The sequence below is a fragment of the Acomys russatus genome, chromosome 12 (assembly GCF_903995435.1).
Source record: "Acomys russatus chromosome 12, mAcoRus1.1, whole genome shotgun sequence".
Classification (NCBI taxonomy): domain Eukaryota; kingdom Metazoa; phylum Chordata; class Mammalia; order Rodentia; family Muridae; genus Acomys; species Acomys russatus.
In genome coordinates, this window is record NC_067148.1 from 41084486 (window position 1) to 41111357 (window position 26872).

A 26872-nucleotide genomic window follows, 5' to 3' on the forward strand; every position below is an offset into this window, starting at 1 on the left:
GAGAAGCAGTATGGAAGAGCACAGTGAAGAGCAACCAGAAACACAAAGGATTCTGGGAATAAAAACAAGACCAGCCACTTGTATTTCCCTTCTCTTCAATATAGCAACAAGAAAGGAATGAAGAAGGAAGCGGTTTATCAATCCCTGCCATTCCTCAGTTCTTTACCTTGGCTTTGATACAGGATCTCTCATTGGCCTGGAGCTCAGTTGGTAGGCTAGGCTTATTAGCCTGTCTCTGTTTTTTTCCCTGCGCTAGGAGGCACCACCACACTTGGCTTGTTCTCTATGGGTTCTGGGGATAGAACTCTGATCCCTATGTTTGCACAGCAAGCATTTTACTGACTGACCCATCTCCCTAGCCAGTAACCTAGCTTCTTAAAAAAAAACTCCTTCAGGGACAGCACACAGGAGGGTCTATGAACATAAACAGCACTCCTTGGCACATCACACATTGGCCATATAAACCCCTACAACTCAGTGCTCCTGTTGCCTGGTGGGGGCTGCTTGTGGCATGGTGCTCTATGGACAAGCCTGGCGTTACACAGCTACAGAGTTAAAGCCCAGCCATAATGATGCACATCAAAAACTTCTGGAAATGTTGGAGAACTGTGTTTGTGTCTGGCGTGGGCTCCTCAGTTTCCAAAGAGAGTACAAATATCAAGTGACACAAAGGACACCTCAGGGTGAACTCTCTTGCAAGATCCTGCCTGTGTGCAGTGCTGGCATACCCCACAGCTCTAGGAGTGGAGTTTTGGAAGCCTGTGGAATCTTCCAAGCTTTAGCAGAGGTGATGAGCACCGAGGAGAATGTGATCGGCATTAAGAGGGCTTTGGTCCATTTCTCATCAAGCATAGCAGCTGAGGAGCCATGCCGTGCCAAGATCTCTCGGGAGCATCTTGAGTTGTTTGGAGGTGACCGGCTCTCTTGGTGCTCTGAGTAGATGTGATGTAGGAATGGGATGGGAACGCAGGACACCCCAAGGTCAGAGGCCCTTCTCATGGCAACACCCCGAGGCCACCAATGAAGGTGACAACAGCATTGGCAGAGGGATAGCAGGAGAAGCAGTTAATAGGGGCTGAGGACTCGGGTTGTGACTCACTTGGTGCTGACATCCATTCATCGAGGCTGCCGCGGTTGGCATTTCCATTGCACGGTAGAAGAAATGGAAGCATTGGAAGATCCAGGGGACAGGGATTCTGGAAGGCTGGAGTAGAGCAGCCTTGCCAATCCTAGTCAAGGGTCCCCAAGCATTGGACATCCAGCCTTAGCAATGTGGCAAAGGAGTCTGCACGGGATAAGTAAGTACCCAGGATACTTTGCATGTGAGTCTGGAAGCTTGCTGCTCCCTAGGGGCAGGCTATAGGCTCTTCAAAGTGAGTGTGTTTGAACAGCATAGGCTATGCAGTGGTTGCAAAGCCAAAGTAGATTTTTTTTCTTGTGTGCCTGAGATCTGGCCAGTGGCCTGCTGCTGGGCTTCTGGGCATAGGACCAGTGCTTGGAGCCGAGCATCCAGGCAGGGGCAGAGCTGGGAGTGTGGAGAGCAGCCCTGACCTGCTGCGGTGGAGAGGACACCTGGAATTTTAAAGGAGCTAAAATCAGGATGGAGGTGCAAACCACAGGGCCCTAAAAGCTGGCTTAAGGTCCTGGCATTGTTGAGCACTCACTTGCTGGACCTGCATCACATCCCTGATCTTTGAAATGTGTGAGGTTTCTAGCTTGCTGGGTATGAGGTCCTTGCGCTCTCCTACTTGGAGGAAGAGTCCTGGAGACCTGACTCACACACTTGCTTTCCTGTCTACATACAGGAAAATCAGAGTACTGGGAAGGTGTCTTTCACAGGACATGAATCACCAAGGGCCAGCTGGGGTGTGTGTGCACTTCTGTACTAAAATGCTAAAACAAACAAACAAACAACAACAACAACAAAACAAGAAAAGAACATCAAAACCAGTGATCCAGAGGCCAAGCGGGAGCTGATCATTTTTTACCCTGTCTGCGTGAGAAGACCAGATATGAACTGCCTGAGTGAGGCGGAGAACAAAGTTCTTTCCAGTGGTGAGTGGCGTGCTTAAAATTACCTCACACTTACTTCATCACAACTCCCCAGAAATGGATCCAAGGAGGTAATGTGCCATATCAAAGTGCTATCCAAAGCCCCCTCCATCTGGGTGGCCGGTCTATGCCCAACCAGAGGCTGAGGAGTGAAGGATTAGGCTGTAAAATAGCCTCCTATGTTGTCCGGCTCTACCAAGAGGGCTGAGTTGAATTAAGGGAGGTGAAGGAAACCAGGCCTGGGGATATGGCACAGAGGGTATAGCGCTTGCCGAGCAAGTGTGAGGGATTGAGTTTGGGAAGGCTTAGTGTTGTGCACTTGCGACCTCAGTGCTGGGGGGGCAGCAACAGGAAGATGTGGGGGAGGTCGTTATCTAGCCAGCCACAGCTGTGAGCCCCAAATTCAATGAGAGACTCTAACTCAAAAAATAAAAAAATAAAATAAGGTGGAGGGCAACAGTGGGAGACACCAGACGTCAGTGTATCAGTGTAGGCTCTCTACCACGCCTGTGCACATACTTGCACAGATACATACAAGACCATAGAACACACGAGAGGAGCCCGTAACTAAAACTCGTGAAACCAAGCTCAACTCCTGAACAAGTGAAGGTTGCATGAGGCTTGCCTGAGCATACAGGCCTGTCCTATAAGCTGAGAGATGAAGAGGCAAGGGTATCTGGGTGGCAAAAATTACCAGTAGATTCTCAGGTGTTTGCATGAAAGATGGCTTGTTAGAACCTCTGAAGCCAGAGACTGTTCACCATCTGCAAAGGGAAAGAGGAAACTTCCAAGGGAGACGCTGGGGACCATGCCTTCACCACACAGTCCGACTTAAATGCCACCAGGTGCGACAAAGAGGTTCCACGTACTTCCAGTGGGAGACCTGAGGACACACTTATGCATGTAGTTTTCCTGCCAAAAACATTTAGCCAGGACGAAACCCGATGTACGGATAGCTTGGAAAGCAACCCAGATTTTTCGGAAAGGGGAAGTCTCGTGAACAGCTCAGAGCAGTAGGCGTGCTTAGGTTTGCTTGTGTCAACTTGACACAGCTAGAGAGAGGAAACCTCAAATGGGAAAATGCCTCCATCCGGCAAGGCTGTAGGGCATTTTCTTGATTAGCAATTGACGTAGGAGGGCCAAGCTACGGTGGGTGGTACCACTGCTGGGCAGGTGGTCCTGGATTGTATAAAAAGCAGGCCAAGCAAACTACAAGGAGCAAGACAGTAGGCAGCACTCCTCCGTGGCCTCTCCACTGGGTCCTGCTTTCAGGTCCCTGTCTTGAGTTCCTGCCCTGACTTCCACCAGTGATGGTCTGTGACCTTGACGTGTAAGTCAAATAACCCCTTTTCTCCCTAAGGTGCTTTTTGTCGTGGTGTTTGTCACAGCAAAAGAAAGTTAACTAAGACAGAAGTGACAGTGATCAAGACAGAGGGGCTGGCAGGGGAGTAGAGATCTACACTTCAAGCACACCCGCAATGGGATTTGGGACCGAGGAAGAGAAACAGTTGTTAAGAACCCGTTCATGACAGGTGGAGACTGCGCACTGAGTACACATCAGTGACAGCGTTTGGATTGGTGTTTGATTTTTCTGAGTGTGACTGCTCTTTGTGGTTCTTGACTGTCCTTGACCACAAGAGATGTTTTCTTCACCAGAGTAAGCACACCTTGTCCCACCAGGTGCAGAATTGTGAGTAGTTTTACTGAGCATGCTCTTAGGTCAGCAGAGATACATTTTTAATTTTAAAAATCCACATAAACCCTTAGTTGAAGACTGTAGTTCCACCTGTTCCACCTCACTCTTCTCAACTCTTCTGACCGTCCCCCCACCCCTAGAAGTCCTCTGGGAAGATCACCCTGTGAGAGGTTTGTGGCCATGGAAGCATCAAGGGCAAAGTGTCTCGACACCAATGCATGAACCATTCATTTCTCCACCTCAGGTCGTGCCTGGAAGAGCTGGCTGAGGAGATCTGCTAATGTGCTTCTGCCATTTTAAGGGACTGATTTTATTCAGGGAGCCCCTTTGGTCACAGCACCCACTCAGGTTGTTAAAAACCAATTTGCAAGCAGCCACTGTGACCACGCTTCCGTTTGAAAAGAGACACAAATAAAATGCTTTTCCAGACCCTATGGAGTGCCACATGACAGAGCCATACACTGTTCTGGGTACTTTACCAATGTAGTCAGAGAGGTTGACCTTCAGGGCCTGGATCAGCAAGCCTTCTTCAACCAGCTCCTTGTACAGGGACTCAATGGTCCTGGGGACGAAGCACATTCATTGTCATTGTCATCAAGCACACACTAATGCTCAAGAACTCAGACCTCAACTGCTCTGAAGTATGCTTTCATTTATGCAAAGAAATGCCTTTTTGAAATATTTCTTCAATTTGGGGATAAATCAGGCTTTTTGAAAACAGAATTTTCAGTCAACCGTGTAGATACTGGGTATTTCCCATTACTAAGAATTATATTTGTGGGCGTCTGAGACCAACTATGACACTATTAGTCTTTGTGATGGTCCAGATGTGAATTAGAAATTACCCGATGACAGTAATACAATGGGCCTAGAATGTTATATTCAGTTAGAATCTGTGAGCTGTAGATCATTAGCCTTCGGGAAACTTCTGTTTCTTTTCAACTTGATAGTATAGAGGTTTCACATCTACACGGAGCAAGGGTGGCTTATACTAGAGATAGTTCTCTCTCTCTCTTTCTCTCTCTTTGTCTCTGTCTGTCTGTCTGTCTGTGTGTGTGCGCGTGTGGGCATGCGTGTGTGTGCATGTGCTCTGTGCTGGATATACATGCCTAAACAACAACACACATACTTCTCAAAGAGGGGCATACTGCCAGGACACGGATAATTTATAACAGCTGAAGATGATAGACACAGGGTTCTGCTTAGTGGATGAACTCCCCAATGATATTAGCTGGCGTTTTGTTTACAGAAATGCAGTAGGTTCAGCTTGAGAATTATTCAACTTGACCCTATGGGATAGTTTAACATTCTTTTTTTTTTTCCATCCTTCCATCCTATTCTTGCATTTTTTTCATGTTGGAAGTAAAAAAAACACAACTGTATTTAAGAAGTTTTCTCACTGTACATTGATCTAAATGAGCATGATTTAAATAATTAAAAAGACCCAAGAATGTTAAGTTCGAGTCAAGCCAAATTCCACCAGGATGGTTTAGTTCAGAGGCCCCACGCCTCAGTTGACTGGATCTATATTTGCCAATTATATGCCAAATATCCTGCCCTCTGGTGACAGTTGAGGAAGGCTTGATTGCTATGATAGTTGGGAGTGACAGTACCCGAATGCTGTCACAGAAGTATCAAATGCTGTCATAGAAGTACTGAATGCTGTCACAGAAGTACTGAGTACATATATTCACAGGAATATATGTTTAATATAAATGTGTAACTAGGCATAAAATATTAACATGAAATTGAAAAAATTCTCTAACATGATGAAAGTATATATTAGGAATTTCCAAACGCAAAACCATATGTATTTTGATTTGTTTTCATAGGCAAATGAACATTTGATCTGGAAAAAAAATTCAACTTGAAAATGTCCTTAAAGTATATTGAGCAAATACTGGTTTAAAGGTTACTTGGTTTGATGAGAGAAACAGAAGCTGTCTTGCAGTTCTACTTTAGAGTTAACCGGAGCCTAGAGTCTGGTCATTAAGATTAAAGCTGAAAGGATAAGGTGGCTGCCGGTGGCTTTATATTTCTGGAAATTGAAATGAATGGGAAACAGCCTCAGATCTTTTCACCACAGAGCTGTGTTCTAGCTGGCTTTAACCTTCCATGTGATACAGATTAAGAGTCATCAGAGAAGGGAATCTCAATTGAAGGATCATCTAGATTAGATTGACCCATGGTTATGCCTGTAGGGACTTGTCTTTGTCATTAATTGGTATAGGAGAGCCCGGCCCACTGCAGGCGGCACCATTCCTTAGGCAGGTGGTCCTAGACTGTGTATGAAAGCTACCTGAACAAGAGTAGTGAAGGAGCCAGCTAGCAATCAGCATACTCCACACTTCCTGCTGTACTCCTTGGCTGGATGTGACTTGGCTGGATGTAATGCTGTGTGGGATGGCAAGCAGGCTCACCTTCAAGTTCTTGTCCTGACTTCCCTCAATGATGGACCATGATCTGGAGATGTTTAGCTAAAATAGCCCTCTTCTCTCCTGAATTGATTTCAGTGACAGTGGTTTTTTTTTTTGTTTGTTTTGTTTTTGTTTTTTAAAATTATAGTATCAGAAAGAAAACTAGAACAAACTGCTTCTGAGTTATTTATGACAGGTTCAAGTGCAAGGAAGTGTTTCAGAACACCTTCAGCGTCCAGCAGTCATTGTCCATTGTCCATCTGCACCCATGCTGGTCAGCACCATTCTATTTGGTAACACTTCAAATACAAAGGAATGTAGGTGAATGCTTTTAACTAGGGACAGGGTCATATGAGGAGACCCAGCGTTAGCTCTTGGTTTCTCATTACTTTACTCCATTTTGGAATTAAGGCAAGAAAAAAAGGAGGAAAGGACTACACAAAAGCTTCTGTGGTCTGCCTGGCCAGACCCTCCTCAAAATGACCATGTGTCTCTGTCCTGGGCAGTTTCAACATTCATGCAATGACAGGTATCTGTCTTTCCACGAATCAGAGCTCTAGAGTCTCAAAATGCTCCCAAGCACCCCTGTAGGCACCAGGCAGCCAAACAATGCAACCTCAAGTGGGGGAGCTACTTCCAAGCATGCACCAGCTGTGGGGTACTCTGGCTGACTCACGGGTGACTACAGAGGGACTTCCAGAAAACTCCAGTAGGCTTCTTTTCTCACAGACATCACTTATGTCTAGTAAGAGCAAAACCCACAGTGAGAGAAGGGCACTTTGGAATGATACCCAGGCTCTACCCAGCAGCATTACTGAACTCCCTGACCATGTGACTGTCCTCATGCCCATGTGCCAAGTTTACAAAACACAAGCATTTTAGGCCATCTATTAGTACTAGAGTTGGGCTGGTGAAACTCAGGGTTTGCAAGCATCCCCATGCAGACTTAGCGCCATCGAATCTCTGTACCAGTTCTCTCAGCAAGCTGGATGAAGTGCCCGTGGGTGGCATGGCAAGGCTGTAAAGGAAGTGAGGTTCCCTCAGTCAGAAGGAGCTCACCTTGCATGTTCTGAAGTTTCATGATATAATTTTCTAAGCCATTAAAAAAAAATCACCATCCTTGACTTCCATATAAATATTAGAATTTTTAAAAGTTACAGGAACTCTGATGTGATGGGCAGTTTTCCCTCCAGGCAGGTGGTCCTTTGGTGTGTTTTTTCCTAATTTAGAGCACATACAGGGTTTCCTCCTGTGCCCGCCACTCTGTCCAGGAGGAGCGTGGTAGGGCTGAGAGGGGCTGCCTCACACTGGCCTGCTCTGGAATTTGGGGTGCATCTCTGCATTTCTTATTTTCTCTGCCGCCGTCCACTCCCCACATCTGTCACCCCAGAACCAACCCACCCCTCACCTGTTAGCCGTCAGGTCTTTATCCTTTCCCCGTTTCCCTCTCCTGCCTTTCTTCCCTTTAGTTTGCTGAAAGAAAGTGGAAATAAGCAATGGTTTTATTAAAATGAGCAAGTAGATGAGTCCTGAAGGTTTCCCCTCTTCTCTGAATTGTTTTTGCATCTTTGATAAAAATTAGTTTTGTGTATTTGTGCACCAGGGCTGCCTGGGCTCTCTGTCCTGTTCCATATACATCTATCTGTCTGTCCATTAGTCTGTCTGCCTGTCAATATGTATGTCCGTATTTTCTTAGGAACACAGCATAGTATTAACACAGTGGTGCTGTATGGAGGCAAATTCCTTTTATACCTAACTTGTTGAGAGTTTTTCTCATGAAAGGATATTGAGCTCTGTCACATACTTTCCCATCTCTGAAGTGACAATGACCAAGGCAATGGATTGTAACAATGAATGCTTCCGGCTTTTCGGTTCTATTCTCTCAATGTGGTGGGGCACAGGGACCTATCTGTTCATGTTGAACCATCCTTGCATTGCATGGTCCTGGAGCAAAATCCATGTAAGTGCTGCCAAATTCAGTTTGCTAGAGTTTTGTTGAGGATATGTGTGGCCCTGTTAGTCAGGAATACTGACACCTAGTTTTCTTTTATTGTGGTGTCTTTATTTGGCTTTGGTTTCAGGATGATAGAGGGCTCATAAAAATAGCTTAGAAGTCTTCCCTCCTAATTATTGTTGGAATTTTATTTTACATTTTTAATTAATTAAGTTTAAAATAACTTTTCCCCTTCTCTTTTACTTTTTTTCTGGAGGCCAGAGTATGACAGTCCAAGATGATCACTTAGTTTATAGGGACCAATCTCCATAGGATCTAGACTTAACAATTCATCCATACAACGATATACAGTAAGGATTTGCTCTGAGACAGAGAAAGTTACTAATGTCTACACATGCTTACACTCACTGTCCTTAAGTAGAAGAAAGATGTTAACATGGCATCATTGGCAAATGTAACATTTGCCAGTTATGAAGCACAAATAAGATATGGCACAGAGCACCATGTATATGCAAAGAAATAAGAACTGCTATGGAGTTTCCAAAGGCCTCCCCGAGGAAGACTAGCATCTATCCCTGAGAGACAGGGATGCCATTGGAGAGTGTGTATGGGGAGTGACCAAAGCAGACTTGTGTTCAGGAAAGACCACTCATGATGGTAGGTAAGTTCTAAGTTGCCATCTCCAGTAAGTGCTGGAAACTATTGAGTGCTGTCCTTCCCTTCCATGTCCTGTCCCTGGCTAGTAGTATCCCTGTAAGACTCTTTGTAACCAATGAATGTTTACCTTGCCCTGAGTTGATCCTCGGGTCACCAGGGCTTGGGCTGGGCTGTATGAACTCTTCTAGCTACATGACTGCCATCAATCTCTTGAGAGCACCTGACACCTGTTGTGACATGGTGGCATCTTGTAGATGCAATATTTCAGGAAATGAGATGGGGTCAGAGGGAGGAGTGAGGTAAGCCTGGTGTGGCCTTGATCCTGACTGGTAAAGAGAAAAAAAGGCTGGGAGGAGGTTGCAGTCACCTCCAATATATATCACCCACTGTGACATATATATATATATATATATATATATATATATATATATATATATATATATATATATATAAATATTATATATATATATATATATATAATATTTCTGTGTCTAGCCATGACACACCTCTTTTTCATAGATAATGACACACGTGAAGTTGAATAGTGGCACCAAGAGATGCCTCTATAAAGGAGAGAGGACTGCGCCAAGCCAGTGAGTTGTCTTCAGAACAGAGCTTGGAGGGACAATCTAACTGACTTCAGAGTCAAGTCATATGTTCAGCACAAAATGGACCAAGAAAGGTATCTTAAGACTTTGTGTTCCTCAAGATGCCAAGACTGAACACAGTGCAACTGAGCTCACAAGTCAGAGGCAGGGTGGCTTAGTGTCTCTGATAACACTGCCAGGGAAGAATCTTGCAGGGAATGAAGGTGGAAACAGGAGGCCAAAGAATCAACTAGACACTCTGAAGTCCAATTGGCTGCTGCAAACCACCATGGGATGGATGTGTGTGCAATTTAAGAGTTGATCCACCCAGTTCCTTTCAGTCTGATTCCCCTACTCATAAAGCCTGCTGTTCCTGTCGTTCACCACAGGAGCTGATGGGGGAAGAGGGATTGGGAGGCATTTGCTGTGACCCTCTGATAGTACTCATCCTCTCTAGGGCTTGGGTGATATGAGTCTGTAATGTGTGGTCCTGGGGAAGATCTTCTCAGATGGCAGGGCTAATCCCACTTAAAGGCCGGGCCATTGAGCACTGGTGGTGAACAGTAGAAATGAGCAAAAGAAGGGACGCTTGACATCTTAGTCAGTGGCCTGTTGTTCTGAAGAGACACAGTGACCAAGGCAACTCTTATAAAAGAGAGCATCTAATTGGGGCTTGCTTATGGTTTCAGAGGTTTAGTTCATTTACCATGACAGGAAAATGGTGGCACACAGGTAGACATGGGGCTGGAGAGGTAGCTGGGAGTTCTACATCGGCATGCACAGGCAGCAGGAGAAGAGAGAGAGCCACTGGGCCTGGCTTAGGCTTCTGGAACCTCAAAGCTCATGCCCAAGTGACACACTTCCTGCAACAAGGCCACACCTCCTAATTCTTCCCAAGCAGCACCATTCCTTGAAATCCAAGCATTGAAATATATGAGCCTATGGGGGCCATTCTTATTGAAACCACCGCATGATGAGGGGCATCGTGGGAGCAAGCAGCCACCCAGCAGGCATTGCTATCTGTGGCTGCCTATGCTCCTGAATACGCACCTTCTTCCCTTTCTTTTCCTGGGATGGCAGTTCTATCTGTCTGTTCACAACTAGCTTAAGGTTTTTCAGCTCTTGTCTCATCAACTCGTCAACCTAGGAGAAAATGCAAAATACATACATTGGCTTTTAGGTGACTTTGCAGGCCTTGTGTCTCCTTGGGGTTAAATTCTTGGCCTGCTCGTCAGTTTGGAAACAGGAAAAAGTGTAATCATTTGCAGCAAATGGCTTCTTCTCTCCTATGGGCTGATAAGTGCAGTCATACCTGAACCCTTATCTCCATCTCTAATTCCTTCCGTTTTTTCTCCTTGATCAATTCTGGGTCATAGTCCTGAGGGAAATTCCAAGATTCATCCTTATTCATCCACATGTCTGCACTCCACAAAGACAGAGAAAAGGGAAATGAAAAAAAAAATACGTTCAATATCTAGGTTAATGAGAGCTGTTACTGTAATTTCAACACACATCAATCTGTCCTGTTTCTAGAACACAAATTTGAATTAAAAAAAGCTAGAACATGATGGGGATTCACAGACCTGTCATATGATATCTTAAAAGAGAGAGAGAGAGAGAGAGAGAGAGAGAGAGAGAGAGAGAGAGAGAGAGAGAGAAACAGAACGTGAAAACATCAAGTAAAGCTGCTGTAGTGGTTGATTTAGTCAACTCAGCACTACCTAGAATCTCCTGAGAAGAAAGCCTCACTGAGGAACTATCTAGATCAGGAATTGTGAAATAATGTTGGTGTGTGTGTGTGTGTGTGTGTGTGTGTGTGTGTGTGTGTGTGTGTGTGTAGGGGGAGTCTGAGCCAAGAATGGCTTCAGGAAGACATAGACACAAGGTCAAGTTTCTAAAGTGTGTGTCAAGACTGCAAGCTATAGACACCAACCCAGTGGCCACAAGGGTCACATATGGATAAGCAATGGCTGTCACCACGCACAAGTGAGGTGGGTCCACATTACTTCCTAGACAAACCCTGAGGTCAGCAGATGTTAGCTGGCACAGAGCCTGGATGGATTCCGGCACCATCACGGGTTCTCATTCACTTCCCCTCTGTCCCGCCTGAGAGAGATGTGAGCTGAGCTGGATGTGACTATCTACCACACCAGTCCCATCTTACCACACCATAGTCTCTACCACCGAGATATGTGGGCAAGCCTGTGGGGGTTACAGAGGGGATGCAGATGCTTGAGAATGCAGAGTGTGGACTCACAAGAAACAGAATAAAACCCCCACACAAAACAACCCCCACACATTTCAAACTGGTGCATTTTTTATAGGCCCAGTTCTTCCATGTGCCCTTCCCTAGACAGGGCAGCTGCATGTGAAGTGCCTCAGTGACTGGTCCAGAGCACAGGATGGATGCCAGGGTGGAGAGAGGGGATGAATGGTACCACTGGAAGGAAGCTAGTTTGAAGGTGATAAAAGAGCAGAGGCTGAAATTCAAGATGTATCATCATTGGCCTGGCAGGGGAGAAGCCTGGCGAAAAGGGTACCTTGTATAGGTAGATGATGCTTCTACAAGAGGACTTATGTTATAACATGAAAATCCTACTGTCAGGTGTGGGACAGTTTCTGTAAGAAGTTTTTGGTCAATAGGGTCCAAAGAACCCCCTGAAAGCAACATAGGCTATGATCATTACTTTTGGTTGCCCATTATAACCATATGGTAAGACTCCATTACTAAAGACATACAGAAATAAAGCTGGAGCTGACCAGGAAATTTCTTCTCTGCTGGCTAGCTTTCATGGTGCTATGCAGCTGCTGGAGAAGAAAAAGTCATACATGGTCTTTCTTACTTAGAGTTGAACCTTGCAAGCTGCAAGGCAAGATGTGACCACTGGCATACCAGTGGCATCACTACTGTGGGACAACCAACGACTTTCTGATTGGATTTGAAGTCTGCTCCACAGGGAGAAATTCATACCTAAAACTGTAAACCTGATGATAAAAAACCATGGCAATGGAAGTCACAGGTCCTAGTGGGAACCCGTTACTACTGTTGTCTTGATAAATGGACATGTTGTCAAATCACCTTCTAAATATTTACGTCTGTACCCATAGATTGGGACTACCCTTAACCCTGGTGAGAGAAGCTTCTGTCTGAAATGGGCAGCTGCTAATGGGCAAAGTGCTAAGAATAAGTGACTGTTGAATGCTCATCTCTAAACAGGATCTCTATATCAGTCTCACCAAGGTTCAGGGAACATGGTGGAAAAGAGGGAGGAATGAATGTAAGAGCAGGAAGATGGGGATGAGAGCTATGGAATTCTGGCTTCTGGACATGGCATGACCACTGCACCCATGAATCCACAGGAGCTTGTTTACCTGCAAAGATCAATGCAGCCAGCATTTCCACCTGGCTCATTACGCTCCTCCTCTAGCTAAGGATCTATTAGAAGTTTATGGCTGCTGGGGTGTGTGTGTGTGTGCCATTTTTCTTTAGAGTACTACTGCTGTGGTCACCCACACTCTGGTTGATGCTTCCACATCATGCACATGTGGGATGGGCTCAGTAGACTATGAACTACATGAAAGAACATGAAGGTGAGAGGGGGCCATGCTGAGGGGCGTTCAGGGAGAGTGGGGGAGGGAGGCTGGGAGTTACTATGACCAAAATATATTGTATACATATATGAAAGTGTCAATAAGTAAATAAAAATATCTTAATAATCCCATTTCCTGAAATACACATTATTCTAAAATGCAGAACAGCCTAATGTAGGGTTTACAGATGCCTCTCTTTTGAGACAAGGTCTCACTATGTAGTCCAAGCCTGCCTTGACCTAGAGGTCTTCTATTTTATCCTTCTAAGTTGACAAGATTGGCTTCCATGACCGGCCCACTGGCTTCCTTTTCTGTGTTTAAAACAAAACAAAACAAAACCTTTATGTTTTTTCCCCTGACAATAGTAAAAGGAGAGTGTGTTATAAAGTGCCATTTACTAATGATAACTACCTGACAGGTTTCCAGCTTGCAGGATTGGTAAGTTTTCAAGCACCACCAAGTTTACTTGCTACAGTCAGACATCAGAGAGCAAAGTCGCTCTGCTATTTACAGGGACCCACTTCTTAGCACTCTGTGCCCCTCCATCCCTCCTAACCCCCTTTGAGAACAAGGCTTTCAGCAATAGAAGGAGTATGGAATATTTAACAGGGAGGGAACCACAACACGAGTATTCCTGTAACAGTCACAGTAACAGGTTCACACACTGGAGTCCCAGCAGCTAAGCTTTATAATACGGTCCTGCACAAGGAGCCATCTGATCTCCCCTTGAGAAGGTCTCAGTGGGCCGATTTTTCCATCGAAAATGTTGCTTTCTCATGACACTTCTGCACAAGGCACTTTTTAATCCCTTCAGGGAGTTCATGGGCATTTGTAAATGCAGGAAGCTGCTTGAGACCCTCAGAGGGCACTTGCTGCCCTCACTCTCCTGCAGCCAGAAAGAGCTTTTTATCCCAAGAATGTGAAAAGCAGGCCAGGGCCCTTTCACATGGAAGGGAAGGGGTAGGCGGTGCGGTGGAGAGGGGTGGAGGAGCTTAATCTCAGTGATTAAAATGCTGATGTATTGTTTGAGAGGGCAAACCTTTGATTTTAATGAAAAGGAATCTAAGATGGAAAGATCCCTACTAAATTACAGACCTGGAAGATGACGGGCAAGGTTCTGCCAACTAGCAGACAACTTGAGGCTTCTCCCTGCTTCCTGGATTTCATGGACACAGACTGTGCCCAATAGGTGGCAGTGGTTAAGGCGGGGTGTTGTAGGTTGCAAGCCCTGGTTTCCCATGGGAATACCAAATCTCCCCAAAATTCATCTTATTTTTTTGTTTTGTTTTGTTTTGTTTTGTTTTTTTGGTCAAGAAGAAACGTGCACATGCGCTGCTTGCACTAAAAGACAGTTAAAAAAAAGACAGTGAAAACTGAACTCTTGTGCCATCTGCCTCTGGGTCACAGAGTCCGTGCATTCATTTCATTACAGGAAGTAAATTCTGTGTTAATTATGGTGCTGCTGCGCTGATCGGTCTCAGACCAGGCCTTGCTTGCAGAGCAAGTAGGTGACAGGTCCTGCCCATTGGGACTTAGCCCCCCCCACCCCCCACCGTGGGAAGCCCACACACTCATGGCTTGGCCTCTGAGCTGAGTACAAAGGGGCAAGGTGGGTTTGCTTGGGGAGGAGACTGCTACTCTGCAGAGGCCCAAGGGAAGGCAATCCTGGCATGAGGCCTGAAGGGACAAGCATTGTGAGCAAGGGGAGCGGGCAGCACACAGCTGCTGTGGGGGTGTGCTGGGCATGCTGGGGAAGATAAGTGTCAGGAGATGTGGCCTCTGGGCTTCTTCAGCTGGTGCATGGCCTGCTCCCTCAGGTCTGCACAAGCAAGTCCTGATTCCTTAGTGCGTCCAGACTGCAGCTTTTGAGTACCTAGTGTCATGAGGGAGTTTCCTCCCCCTGCCCGCTTCCTCTGCCCTCCTTTTCCTTCAGTTGTGTGAAAAGGGAAGGAAAGAGTCAGGCCTTCCAAGTTCTGAGGGTGAAATCGTGCTCACAGCCCTACACACCCTGGAGTCCTTCCTGCTCAGGCTGTCTTAAATGATGGTGCCGCCAAAGTGAGGGGGAGAAGAGATGACAAGAGTGTGGCTGGCAGTGAGTGGAAACCAGGGAGGGCCTATGATGGTCATGAGGGCTCCCAGGAGAGGGCCTGGGAGAAAATGAATGTGGCATTACTTGGCTCCTCTGTGTGGAAACCATCCCGAAGGCTGGTGGGGGAGACAGTGTACACACAGCACAAATAGGCTGGTGAAAAGGCCCAAAGGCAAGACTGTAATGCCAGTCATCATTCTTACACACACACACACACACACACACACACACACACACACACACACACACACACACACACCAGTGGGGCCCCAGTCAGGCCTTGCAAACTGAATTGCTGAAGGTCCTGACAGCACAGGCTACATCTCTGCTTTCATCCTAATTCACGTGACTATCCAGCTTGGGCCCTTCCCATCTGCCCTTGCTCCACGTGATGCCCTGCAGGCATGTAAATGACTAACTTCATATGTGGGTCTCCAGATCAATACTGCATCCAACATAGTGGAGACAAGTATGCCAGGTGAATACATGAATGGGTGGATGCTTTGATGGCAACTGTTCTGCTTCATTGCATGTAAATGTTTGGATGACTTCTCAAACAGGTTCTTTTGGATATATATATCTCAATTTGCTCAATTTAATCAACATTAAATCTCTCTTGTATCTATCTATCATCTGTCTATCTATCTATCTATCTATCTATCTATCTATCTATCTATCTATCTATCTATCTGATCCATTCTTGTCCAGATCAGATTCAGATTGGAAAGGAAGTCCATGATTAACTGACATTTGAAAAATTTCTCCTTTACATCCTAATTACATTTCCCAGGCATTTCCACAACAGGCCTAGGGACCAGGGCCACACTAGCCAATCATCTGCTGTTACGATTTATCCCGAGGGTGCAGTGAAACGAATGAGTTGGATAATGGCCCTGGAAAATTACGATGGAGATATCAGAAAGGGCAGAGCCCATCCGCTCAAACACCTGGCCAGGTTCTAGCTATGCTAATGGAATTGAGCCCCGGACAGAACTGAGTCGGGTCTTGATCTGAGAGGAATAAGATTTGTACATATGGAATTAATTTCCTTACTGTAATTCCTTTCTTCATACCACTAAGCAAGAGTGCGGTCAATTGAGGAGTGCAAAACTAAGGAGAGTACTAGAACGTTCCCAGCCTGCGTGTGTCTTTTTCCTCAATTTTCTTAGTTTTATTTCTGTTGCTATGACAAATACCCTGACCAAAACAAACAAACAAACAAACAAACAAACAACCCAACACCCCCCACAAAAAAAAAAACCAAAAAAAAAAAAAAAAAGAAAAACAAACAAACAAACAACCCCCCAAAACAAAACAAGTTAGGGAAGGGTTTATTCAGTTTATTCTGCTACAGTTCATCAATATAGGAAAGGCAAGGCAGGAGCTCAGTTGGCCAGTCATAGCAGCACATCACAGTCAAGAGCAGAGAGGAACAAATCACCCTGCTGCCTCCTGGCTCTCACCCAGTTAGCCATCGCTAGTCTTCTAGAGTCCAGGACTTCAAGCCAGGGAATAGTGCCATCCATAGTGGCCTGGGTCTCCCCACATCAATGATCATAACCAAGAAAATCCCCTCACAGGCAAGTTCACAGGCTGCCCTCATCTAGGCGAGTCTTTGAGATTCTCTTCCAGGTGATTTTTTGGGGGGAGGGTATCAGGTTGACAATGAAAAACTGTGATGGCTACGTTATTTTAAATTAATTAATCAGCTAATTAATTAACCAACTTAACATAGGCTGGGAAGAGAAAGTCTAAGTTTAAAAAAAAAATGCCTCCATCAGATTAGCCCGCAGCTAAGTCTATGAGAGCATTTTCTTGGTTAGAGACTAATGTGGGAGGGCCCAGCCCACTGTGGGTGGTGCCACCCGTGGCAGGTGGTTCTATAAGAAAGCAAGTTGAACCAGCCACCAGGAGCAAGCCAGTAAGCAGTGTCCCTACATGGTCTCTGCTTCGGCTCCTGCCTCCAGGTTCCTGCCTTGAGTGCCTACCCTGGTTTCCCTTCATGGCAGACTGTGAACTGAAACAAGGCCTTTCTTTCCCAGGCTGTTTTTGTTAAACCAGGACAGTAGCGACCACACCAACTTAGGCTTTTAGGAAGCATAAGGAGCTTGAGAGAAACAGGTTTTGGCTGGATTTATACAACATAGCTCAGGCCATGCTCGAACACTTAAGACCTGCCCACTCACTGGAGCTCAGGCACAGGCGCAGCAGACACGTCGACCCCCTGAGTACCGGGCATTATCAGGGACTGACCTCTGTATAAGCAATTTTCTTCCTCCATCAACTGAAGGAAAAGACTTGGTGACATTTTCCATTCCTCATCTTCTTCCTGTTGAGAGCAGAATATTCTTGTTAATTGCAGGCACAGCGTATCTGTTAAGACTAGACAGCAGGGGGCACATACACTGTGGCTGACAGGACTAGAGGTCTTGCACTGTCCACCAAAGAAGTGCCCTTGCTAGTGACCTGAGCAGAGAGTGCCACAACCAGTCCTGGCTGCATGGATAGGCAGGTTACTGAGGCATCTGTAGGACAGACATTCTCTCTGCATGGAGGCTTTCCCACAGTCCACAGGGCTGGCTTGAGTTCTACCTTGCAAAGAGCTGTCCAAATGCTGCACTCTCAGCTCGGGTCCTGTCTGCATTCTCTCTCAGTGTCCCCATAGCCAGGCTTTGAGTTTCTCTTTCACCCTAGGCTTTACTGCACCCCTGCCATTGCTAGGCTTCTGTTTGTACCAGGACTGATCATCTCACTTGTCCCTTCCCTGAGCCTGGGGACCAACCACAGGCACCTCCTTCTTGGGAATGAACTGGCTTCCTCCATGGGGTTAGGATCTGGAGAACTCTGAATCCCGAGACCCTACCATTGCTCTTGACTCCTGTCAATTCTGTTCATCAAGACAGGAGACTGCCATATGCCATCTGCTCGGTGGATAGCTCTGCTCCGAGTCCCTCTGTCCCTCTGCTCCTGATTGTTAAGAACTAGTCTTGCCGACTCTCATCTATGTTTCTATCATATCAATAGTTTCTGGTGACAAATGTCATGGTTATTGTTACTGTCCAAAAGGATCAAAGGAAGCATGCTTGTTGCTGTGCCCACGAAGAGTCCCGGAAGCTTCCTGCATGCTTTGCACCAACACGGGGAGGGGACTGTGTGTGTTAAGCTAATCTCTTCACTGGTGTGCTGTGAGTTCCCAAGACACTGGAAAACCAACAACCCATCCTTTTCTGGATTCCAGTATTGGGCTCCGTGGTGGTACCAATCACTGAGTGTCCACACTCCTGGAGACTGCATGATCTTTGTGCCTCCAATCCCCACTGCCGCCCCTCCTTAGTTTCATAGACAAATGGGCACCAAATCACGCCTGTCCTGACTCCTGCACTTCCTGAGATCTTACCCTTTTCTTATCTCAGTCATCTGATAGGACCTTTTCTCATGTGTAGGTATAATTTCTTGTATACTGTGTAGATTCTTCACCTGTCAATAAACAGCTGATTGGCCTATAGCTGAGGCAGGAAACAGGAGGGAGGAGATCTGGAAGAAAGAGTGAATGCTGGGATAGAGTGAAGCACTTGGGAAATTCACCCCAGGGCACAGAGGAGGACAGACGCATGAAACCTGAGCAGAGGTAACCAGCCACGTGGCAGAACTTGGAATAGTATATATGGGATATTAGTTATGAGCAAGCCAGGGAACATGCCTAGCTATATTGGCCTAGGTTTTTGTAAATGTTTTTAAGTCTCAGAATCTTTATTTCTGGGAACAAGAAATAAACCTGAAAAATGTCAGGTTATAGAAAACTCCCTTCTACATTCGTACACTATCCAACTTGGGGCCTTCCTCTTGGTCCTTCCGGAAGAGACTCAGACACCAATGCAATCAACCTTAAGACTTCCTTCAACTGATGCCCTGAGACATCTGTCCTGAAGCTCCTCATTGGCTCTGTCCCCATAGGACAAAGACCCACCCCTGTAGCAGGCTGCAAGCAGCCCTCCCAGCCCTGGTCCCCAGGCTACTTTCTTGCTTCCGACCTTGCTGCAGCCACATGGAGGGGGATGCTGTGCTGTGTACAGTGGGATGCTCTTTCCTTGCCTCCTCCTTTATCTGGCGGCTAACGGTTTCTGATTTTGGACGAGCCCCCCCAGGGTCCCTAGGAATCCCTAGCAGTCAGCTTTATACCCCAGCACTGGCTGGATTTTGCTCATATTTACTTCCTGTCTTCCTGAGAAGACAAAGGGTTGTGAATAGCAGGGATGCCCCCTAGTCTTGGAGGGGGCATTTCTGCCTCTCATAAACACTTATTGAGTGAAAGAAAAATGTAAAGCACATATTCTCAGTCCACAGATGAATAAATACTACGCTGCTCTTTAACTGTGGGAAGGAACGAGGCACCAACACCTGCTGCAAGGATGCCCTGAGTGAGGGAGGCTGGGCACAAAGACCACGTTTCAGAGGACTCCACTTAAGAGAAATGCTCAAACGCCATCTAGTTAGACCTCAGTCAGCCTCTAGCCCCAGATGAGTCCTGTGTTCTGCTTGGCAAAGGTGGGCTCCTCCTTCCACAGGTTTCTGTGTAGATGACCAGGATGCTCCTGGGGAGGGGGAAGGGAGGGCTAGAGCAAGAGTTCCAGGACCACAGCTTGGCAGGCAGGTAAGGAAGCCACCTGCCTGTCAGAGCCAGGAAAGAATTTGGTCCCTGAAGGACTGGGGCACAGAGCCGAGGAGCAGCTAACCTGACCGGCAGGGCTCATATTAAAGTAAAGATCACTGCTTAAGAAGCCCACCTAGGGCCCAGGTTAGCTCACAGTTGGCCACTGTCCTATTCGTGGGTACAGAGACACGTAGGCAAGAGAGAAAAAAATCTACAAGGGCAGTGTAGGATAGTGATAGGACAAATCGCAGACTATTAGGGTGCTTGTTCTCGCTGCTCTGGGCTGAGGCACCCCCATGGCAAGGCTGCCGTCTCACACACAACTTCCTGCTCTGCCTGAAAGCAGTGTACTGCTTTGCATGCAACAGGTGTTTAAGGCAGGAACATGGAAGCAACACTACAGGCCTGTAGTGTTTTACTTCGACAGTATGGTTCAAGTTCTCAAGGGCAAAACCCACTGTGAGACTGGTCGGGAAAACATCTAATCCTGGTGCTTTTAAGGAGAAAACACTAGACATTCCCATGACATAATGGGTGCGGGTCTCCATGCAGTAATGACATAATTGCCAGTTACACGAGCTGTCTTCTCACTGGAGGGGAGAGTGCAGCCCGAGCTTCCGCTTTCCCCCTCAAAACGCATTTCTCAAAGTGCCTTCAGCGTCACTGAGTAACTCCTTCTTTGGTTGCTGTTCTAAGCATTCGACACATCACTTCTTAGGACTAGTATTGTAGGAAATTTCCTCCAGGAAATTTGAATCTGTGTCTCAATCCTAACGTCATTTATTTTCCTTGGATCTTTACTTCGATGGGGTCATAGAAGTGCACTGTGCACTTAGTCACAGCCCTGTGTTTTTCTGATGGACACTTTCTGGCCATGAACCTTGCTGTTCTCAGCTCAGCCAAGTGGCTGCAGATTGTTCTGAAGAAGGAGAAGTCCAGCCCCAGGCATGCACACACACATATGCACGCCTGTGTATATCTTCAGAGGAGATGGATGAAGAAGCTGGCTCCTGGATTTGAGTCCTTAGCCTCTTCCACTCCAGGCCAGGCCAAAGGAGGTCTCATTTCTTGTCCCTTGCACTTTGTATGTCCCCTGTCTCATGTTATCATTGATGACTTTAGCAAGCTTGGTTCTGCCACCCAGTGAGGCTGCCCAGTGGTGCTTCCACTGAGAAGTGTGAGCCTCCTCCATAAGCTCCACCCTTGCATTTCTTCAGAGTTGTTCAAATGCCCCTCAGGGCCTGTTTAATGCACCCACTGGGCACTGATGGCAGGTTGCAAGGTCTGGCTCCCTTGAAGGCATTCACACCACCCTCCCTCTGGATCTTCCTGCTGCTGTTACAGCAAAGTGAAGTGACTTCCCACTGTGCTCTGCTATTTGCCTGCATGTGTGTTGCCTGCCCATCACCCCACAATGCTAAGGACTTACAGGTTTTACCAGTTGAGTGGGTGCAGAAAGCTGCTTACTTCTAATCCTTACCTTGTTGGTTGGTGTGGCTAAACTTCACTTGCCCCACCCCCACCCTATCCAAACCCCGCCACCACTTGTGTGTGGCCAGGAGTGTTGTTTCCTCAGGGCCACTTTGGAAACAAACAAACAAACAAAAAAACGCCAGAGGCACCCTGCTGACAAAAGCTACACTCACAATCATCAACGAAAATTAATACAGATTTGGGGCACAGCATCATATTTTTAGGTTTCATATTTCAGAGTCTATCAGCTCGGCTGCTGATTTTGTGTGGGCAAGAAAAGCCTCCTGAAACCCTGACAGGCACGAACAACTCCCAGTATCTAACTGGGGTAGAACATGACACTCAAGTGTAAGGTGAAAATTAGTTGCGACATGCTGACATGTATCTGTATATCTGTGTCTGTGTCATCTCTATCAAGTTAATGTGCTGTCACATGATCTTGGCCCACTTTTATCTTAAAATACAGTTTCTAACTGTCCTGGCCACGGCATCTACTATTGCGATGAAACACCGTGACCAAAAAAGTCGGGGAGCAAAGGGTTTATTGAGCTTGTGCTTTCAGATCATAGTCCATCGGTGCAGAAAGTCAGGGCAGGAACCTGGAGGCAGGAGCTGATGCAGAGGCCATGGATGGTGCCACTTACTGCCTTGCTCCTGTATGGCTTGCTCAGCCTGCTTTCTTATAGAGCCCAGGATACCAGCTCAGGGATGGCACCACCCACCATGGGCTGAGCCCTCCCCCACTGATCACTAACTGAGAGAATGCCCTTCAGCTGCATCTCATGGAGGCATCTCCTCAACTGAGGCTCTTTCCTCTCTGATGATTCTAGCTCGGGTCACGTTGACACAAAAAAACCTGCTAGTGCACTAGCCGTGATCACTGAGATAGAGAGAGGAGCAGATGCACCACAGTAAGTTACCCAAGACCCTGACCAAGATGGGTGGGAGACCTGGACGCTGCTACCAAGGGATCATCTCTCCTGCCCCCTCTGCAGTTTGAAATCCTAAAGAGTTTGGATGACAACCCAAAAGTGCACTGAAAAACCATCTTTTTTAAAAACTGTGAAATGATGAGAATTCATTAGATATTCTATACATTGCTCTTTGTGAGGTAGTTTGTACCGCTTGCCATTTCATGTTTAAGTCCCCCAATGTCAAGTCATTCACACTACAAGAGCTTTGGAATTTGATGGAGTCCAACTTGTCACTGTCAGAAAGGATCTACTCTTTTCCCCCAACACACGCCATTTTCTGTGTATGTGTAGTACGCACGTGCGTCTATGCTTGTTTGCATGGGTGTTTGTCTCGGGGCATGCATGTGTGTGCCTGTGAGGCCTGAGATTGATGTGGGAATCGCCCTAGATTACTTCTCAATCAAACCTGGAGCTCATTGATTCCACGTCTGACTGGCCAGCTCGCTCTGGGTTCCTCTGTGTCTCCTGAGCTGGAGTGACAGGTGGTCTGTGGCCCAGCTGGCACTTATGTGGGTTCTGGGGATCTGAACTCTGGTCCTTATGCTTGGTACGTGCTTTATGAATGAGCATCTCTCTAGCCCTGTACTCCACCTTTAAAAAAAGATTTATTTATTTTTATTTTATGTGTAAGAGTGTTTTTTCTGTGTGTCTGTATGCATGTATGTGTACCTGCCTGTCTGTCTATCTGTGTGTGTACGTACGTGCACCATGTGTGTGCATGGAGGTCGAAAGATGACATCAGACCTCCTGAACCTGGAGTTATAGATGGTTGTGACATTCTATGCTTACCTGTTGAGCTCTTGCTCCAGCCCCTCCCTCCCTGGCCTTCTAACCAGGATGGATGATGCCCTTGAGGACAAAGACTTGGAATACTGACCTGGAATAGCATCAAACGCAAACAACCCACCTCCACTCCCCACCCCACCCTGCACGGGAAGTGTGATAAGGTGCCAACTCTGTTTCCTGTGGGTAGCAAGCGGTTACCTCTGAAGGCACGGAAAGCTATGTGGGACGGTCGGCTTTGATTGTCAATTGGACACACTCTAGCATTACCGGGGTAGAAAGTCTCAAGAAGGCCTTGTCCAGATCAGGCTGGCCTGTGGGCTCGTCTGTGGGGATTGCCGTCACTATATTAATGGATGTAGGAAGAACCAGTGTTCTCTGTGCTTTAGACAGGGGTCCTGAACTGTGGAAGAGTGAACACAAGCAAGCAAGCAAGACGGAGACATTACTTTCTCTCTGCTCTGTTTTTTTATTTTTTGTTTTGTTTTGTTTTTTTTTTTTGTTTGTTTGTTTTGTTTTTTCGAGACAGAGTTTCTCTATGCTATCTCGGCAGTCCTGGACTCACTTTGTAGACCTTGCTGGCCTTGAACTCACAGTGATGCACCTGCCTCTGCCTCCCGAGTGCTGGGATTAAAGGTGTGCCTGCCTCTCTGCTTTTGACTACTTGTGCCAAGCTACTTCAAGCTTCTGCCACCGTGACCTCCCCCCCACCCCCAGGGTATTTTATCATAGCAAGAGAAATGAAACTTGGATAGCATGTAATTAAAACAAAAGAGGAGTTGGAAAAATAAGGCAGGGCTATTATCTTTTTACCCAACTGTCTCCTGGGGTAAATGCTAGTAGATTACCCTTGGCTTGGTGATGTCTGAAGGTGCTGCTGAGGCATACCCTCAGTGTCAGGGTTGTTGTTGTTTAGTGTTTATTTTATTTTACTTTTTGAGACAGGGTTTCTCTGTGTAATAGCTCTGGCTGTTCTAGAACTCACTTTGTAGACCAGGTTGGCCTTGAACTCACAGAAACCTGCCTGCCTCTCTGCCTCTCTGGTGTTGAGACTAAAGGTGTGCGCCACTATGCCTGGCTAAATTCAGGCTTTATAATCAATTCAAAGAGTACATTTGGGCTAACAAAGACAGGGTTATTTCACTTCACAGTGGGACCTTGATTTGCCAAGCAGCTTGCCTTGAAGAAAGACAAGTGGGATGATGTATCTTGGGGAATAATCATGTAAATTCTATAAACTGACAAGTTGTCCACACTGACAGTTGTCCTGGTAGATACTTAGGAAATGGAGAAAAGATTGTGACCTTATGCTGATCAACATACAATACAATGAAGTCTGAAGCTACTGATGGTGACCTTAGCAGCCTCAAGGTTACTCCTCTGCCTCAGAGCGGGGCAAAGACAGAACAAAGAAAAAGAGAAACCGGACTTGTAAACCTCTCATACACTCTACCTTCACAAGCTTTTCTTTCAGGTTGCCTTTCTTCTCCTTCTCCTTTTTGCCTTCTTTGGGCTTACTCTCCTTTTCTTCTTTTTTCTTTTTCTTTTTGAGTTTTTCTTCTTCCTCTTGCTTGGCTAGGATATCCTCAATAACCTGTGGAAAAGACCAAAAAAAAAAAAAAAAAAAAAAAAAAAAAAGCCAATCATAGCACCTCACTCACTCTGGTCAGGAGGAGGACTGTTCCCCATCCTGTTGGGTTCTGCTCTCCTAATGGAAGGCACCTGAGGAGAGTAGATGGAGATCAGCCAGCTCCCTCCACATCTCCGTACCCTTCAGGGGTTACATTGACACTAGAAGGGGCTGTGCTTCTCTCAGCCGGTCAGTGGCAGCAGGGTATGTCACATTCAGCACTCTAGTAGTCCAATCTGAGGGCTGCTTTGCTTTCTACTGGGACTTGTGTGTGTGTGTGTGTGTGTGTGTGTGTGTGTGTGTGTGTGTGTTACGCTTGTGTGCATGCCTAGGGAAGCTAGAACTTTTCAAACATTTGCCCACCTCAGTAGGCTCCTACTAAGTCATGTTTTAATAGCTGGCAGAGCTGGGTATCCTCAATTATCTGTCTTCTGCCCCAAGCACAGACTGGTCACCCTCACTCTCTCTCCTCTTTGAGGATCCAACAAATAATAATGTACTTCCAGGATTTCTTTGATCAATTACATCTCTAGACTGATGTTCGGTGGAGCTGGGGGCTTGTGATGCTGATCATTCCTCCCCGTGGAGACCCCTCCTTCCCCATACCCCTTTGTCTCCCTGTAACTCTCAGCACACAATCATCATTACTGAGTTCACCCCAGGCATCACATCTTTATGATGGTGTTGTTGCTCCAACTGGCTTTTGTGGTGTTTTCTCTCCACTAGTGTTTGCACACACAGGCCCACTGCTCTGCGCACTAATAGTGCAAGGCTCCTGTTTCAGCCTGCGTGGTTTTCAGCTCTTTGGTCATTCTCTCTGCTTTTCTGTACCCAGGACACATCTGCCGTAGATGATCTCTTGCCCGTTTCAATTTCCATGTCTTTGCCCTTTGTCTTGTCTGAGAGTGCACAGTAGTTCACATAGAACAACGTTTAATAATGGTGGTGTAATGACCCTTCTTGTGTGTTTCTACCATTAGTGGGACTCTCATGAACTTAATTAGGCATGACATTGGTTTTCAGACCAAGATGGAAATATGTTGCTATGTTAAAGAAGGGTGCATATGTTTCAATTTTATTGATGTGTTTTTTTAAATGTATTTATTATTATGTAGAGCGTTCTTCCTGCATGTACACCTGTAGGTCAGAAGAGGGCATCAGATCACATTACAAATGGTTCTGAACCACCATGTGGTCGCTGGGAATTGAACTCAGGACCTTTGGATGAGCAGGCGGTGCTCTTAACCACTGAGCTATCTCTCCAGCCCTATTGATGTGTTTTTTATTGAGAATTTCATGCATGTGTTTTGATCAAGTCCACCCCATATTATCTCCCTTTCCGTTTTTTCTTCTATCCTCCAACCACTATTCCCTCCCAACATCATGTGCTCTCTTGTTAAAACAACATACATACATACATACATACATACATACATACATACATAGGTACAGACAGACAAACACTGGCTCTACTGAAGGTTTCCTGTATGTGCATGGGTGTGTGTAGGACCATCTGCTGGAGCATGGGCAGCCTTCTCAGGGGCCACGTCATTGAAGAAAACTCTTTCTTCCTTAACGGCCACCAAGTGTAAGTTGTTCCTTAGGCAGAGACATGATTTACTGAGACCCTCTTCTGTCCTTACTGACATTTTGACTGGTTTGATCTGGTTCAGGTCTTGTATCTGCAGTGCTAAGTGCTTGGATTTGCTGTCATGTCTAACAAACAATTTTTCTCTATGGACATCCATTTCCTATGGCTCTTATAATCTTTCTACCCTCTCTTCCACAATTGAAGAGTTTATTACTCTGTTCATTTAGTAGAATAATAGTAGAAGGTTCTCCCTATGACCTATGACCTATGACCCATCCAGCCATGGGTTTAGGGCCCAATGTACAGTACCAGGCCTAAATTCTTTAGATCTAATCAGAAAGTATTTGGTTACTTCTAGAACATTCATGGCACTATTGCACCTGTCGGTATATCTTGCTAGGTCAGTCAGTGCTGCAGTTCATGGGGCTCACAACTGGGTGAGATTGCTGAATGCTTTTTGCTCTCAGTAGTGTAAGTGGAACCTTCTGGCACTATGCACACTAGCTGGTCAGGATTAGGCTTCCAGGTCAGTACCAGCTTGATTTGTCTATGTCCTGTGACTCAAGTGTGTAGTATCTGCAGCAATAGGGTCTTACCTCAAGTTCTGTAGGGTAGCCAAGAGCAATAGAAATTACCGGTTTGAGGGTGTCTTTGGAACCCTACTGACCAACAACTCAGAAGAGGATTTAATTTTTAGTTTCAGGGAGAGATTTGGAGACTCCATATC

General features: G+C 46.2%; 1 protein-coding gene across 1 annotated transcript in view; it reads right to left on the reverse strand.

The window, feature by feature from the left end:
- Iqca1 (IQ motif containing with AAA domain 1) overlaps positions 1 to 26872 on the reverse strand; it is a 112741-nt gene that overhangs the window by 35915 nt on the left and 49954 nt on the right. Inside the window, exons 8-13 of the mRNA XM_051154319.1 lie at positions 24378 to 24518; positions 17297 to 17372; positions 10676 to 10782; positions 10414 to 10506; positions 7574 to 7638; positions 4228 to 4310 (exon numbers count right to left, since the gene is read on the reverse strand). Of these exons, the coding sequence (XP_051010276.1) occupies positions 4228 to 4310; positions 7574 to 7638; positions 10414 to 10506; positions 10676 to 10782; positions 17297 to 17372; positions 24378 to 24518 (565 nt within the window). The remainder of the gene's footprint in view (positions 1 to 4227; positions 4311 to 7573; positions 7639 to 10413; positions 10507 to 10675; positions 10783 to 17296; positions 17373 to 24377; positions 24519 to 26872) is intronic.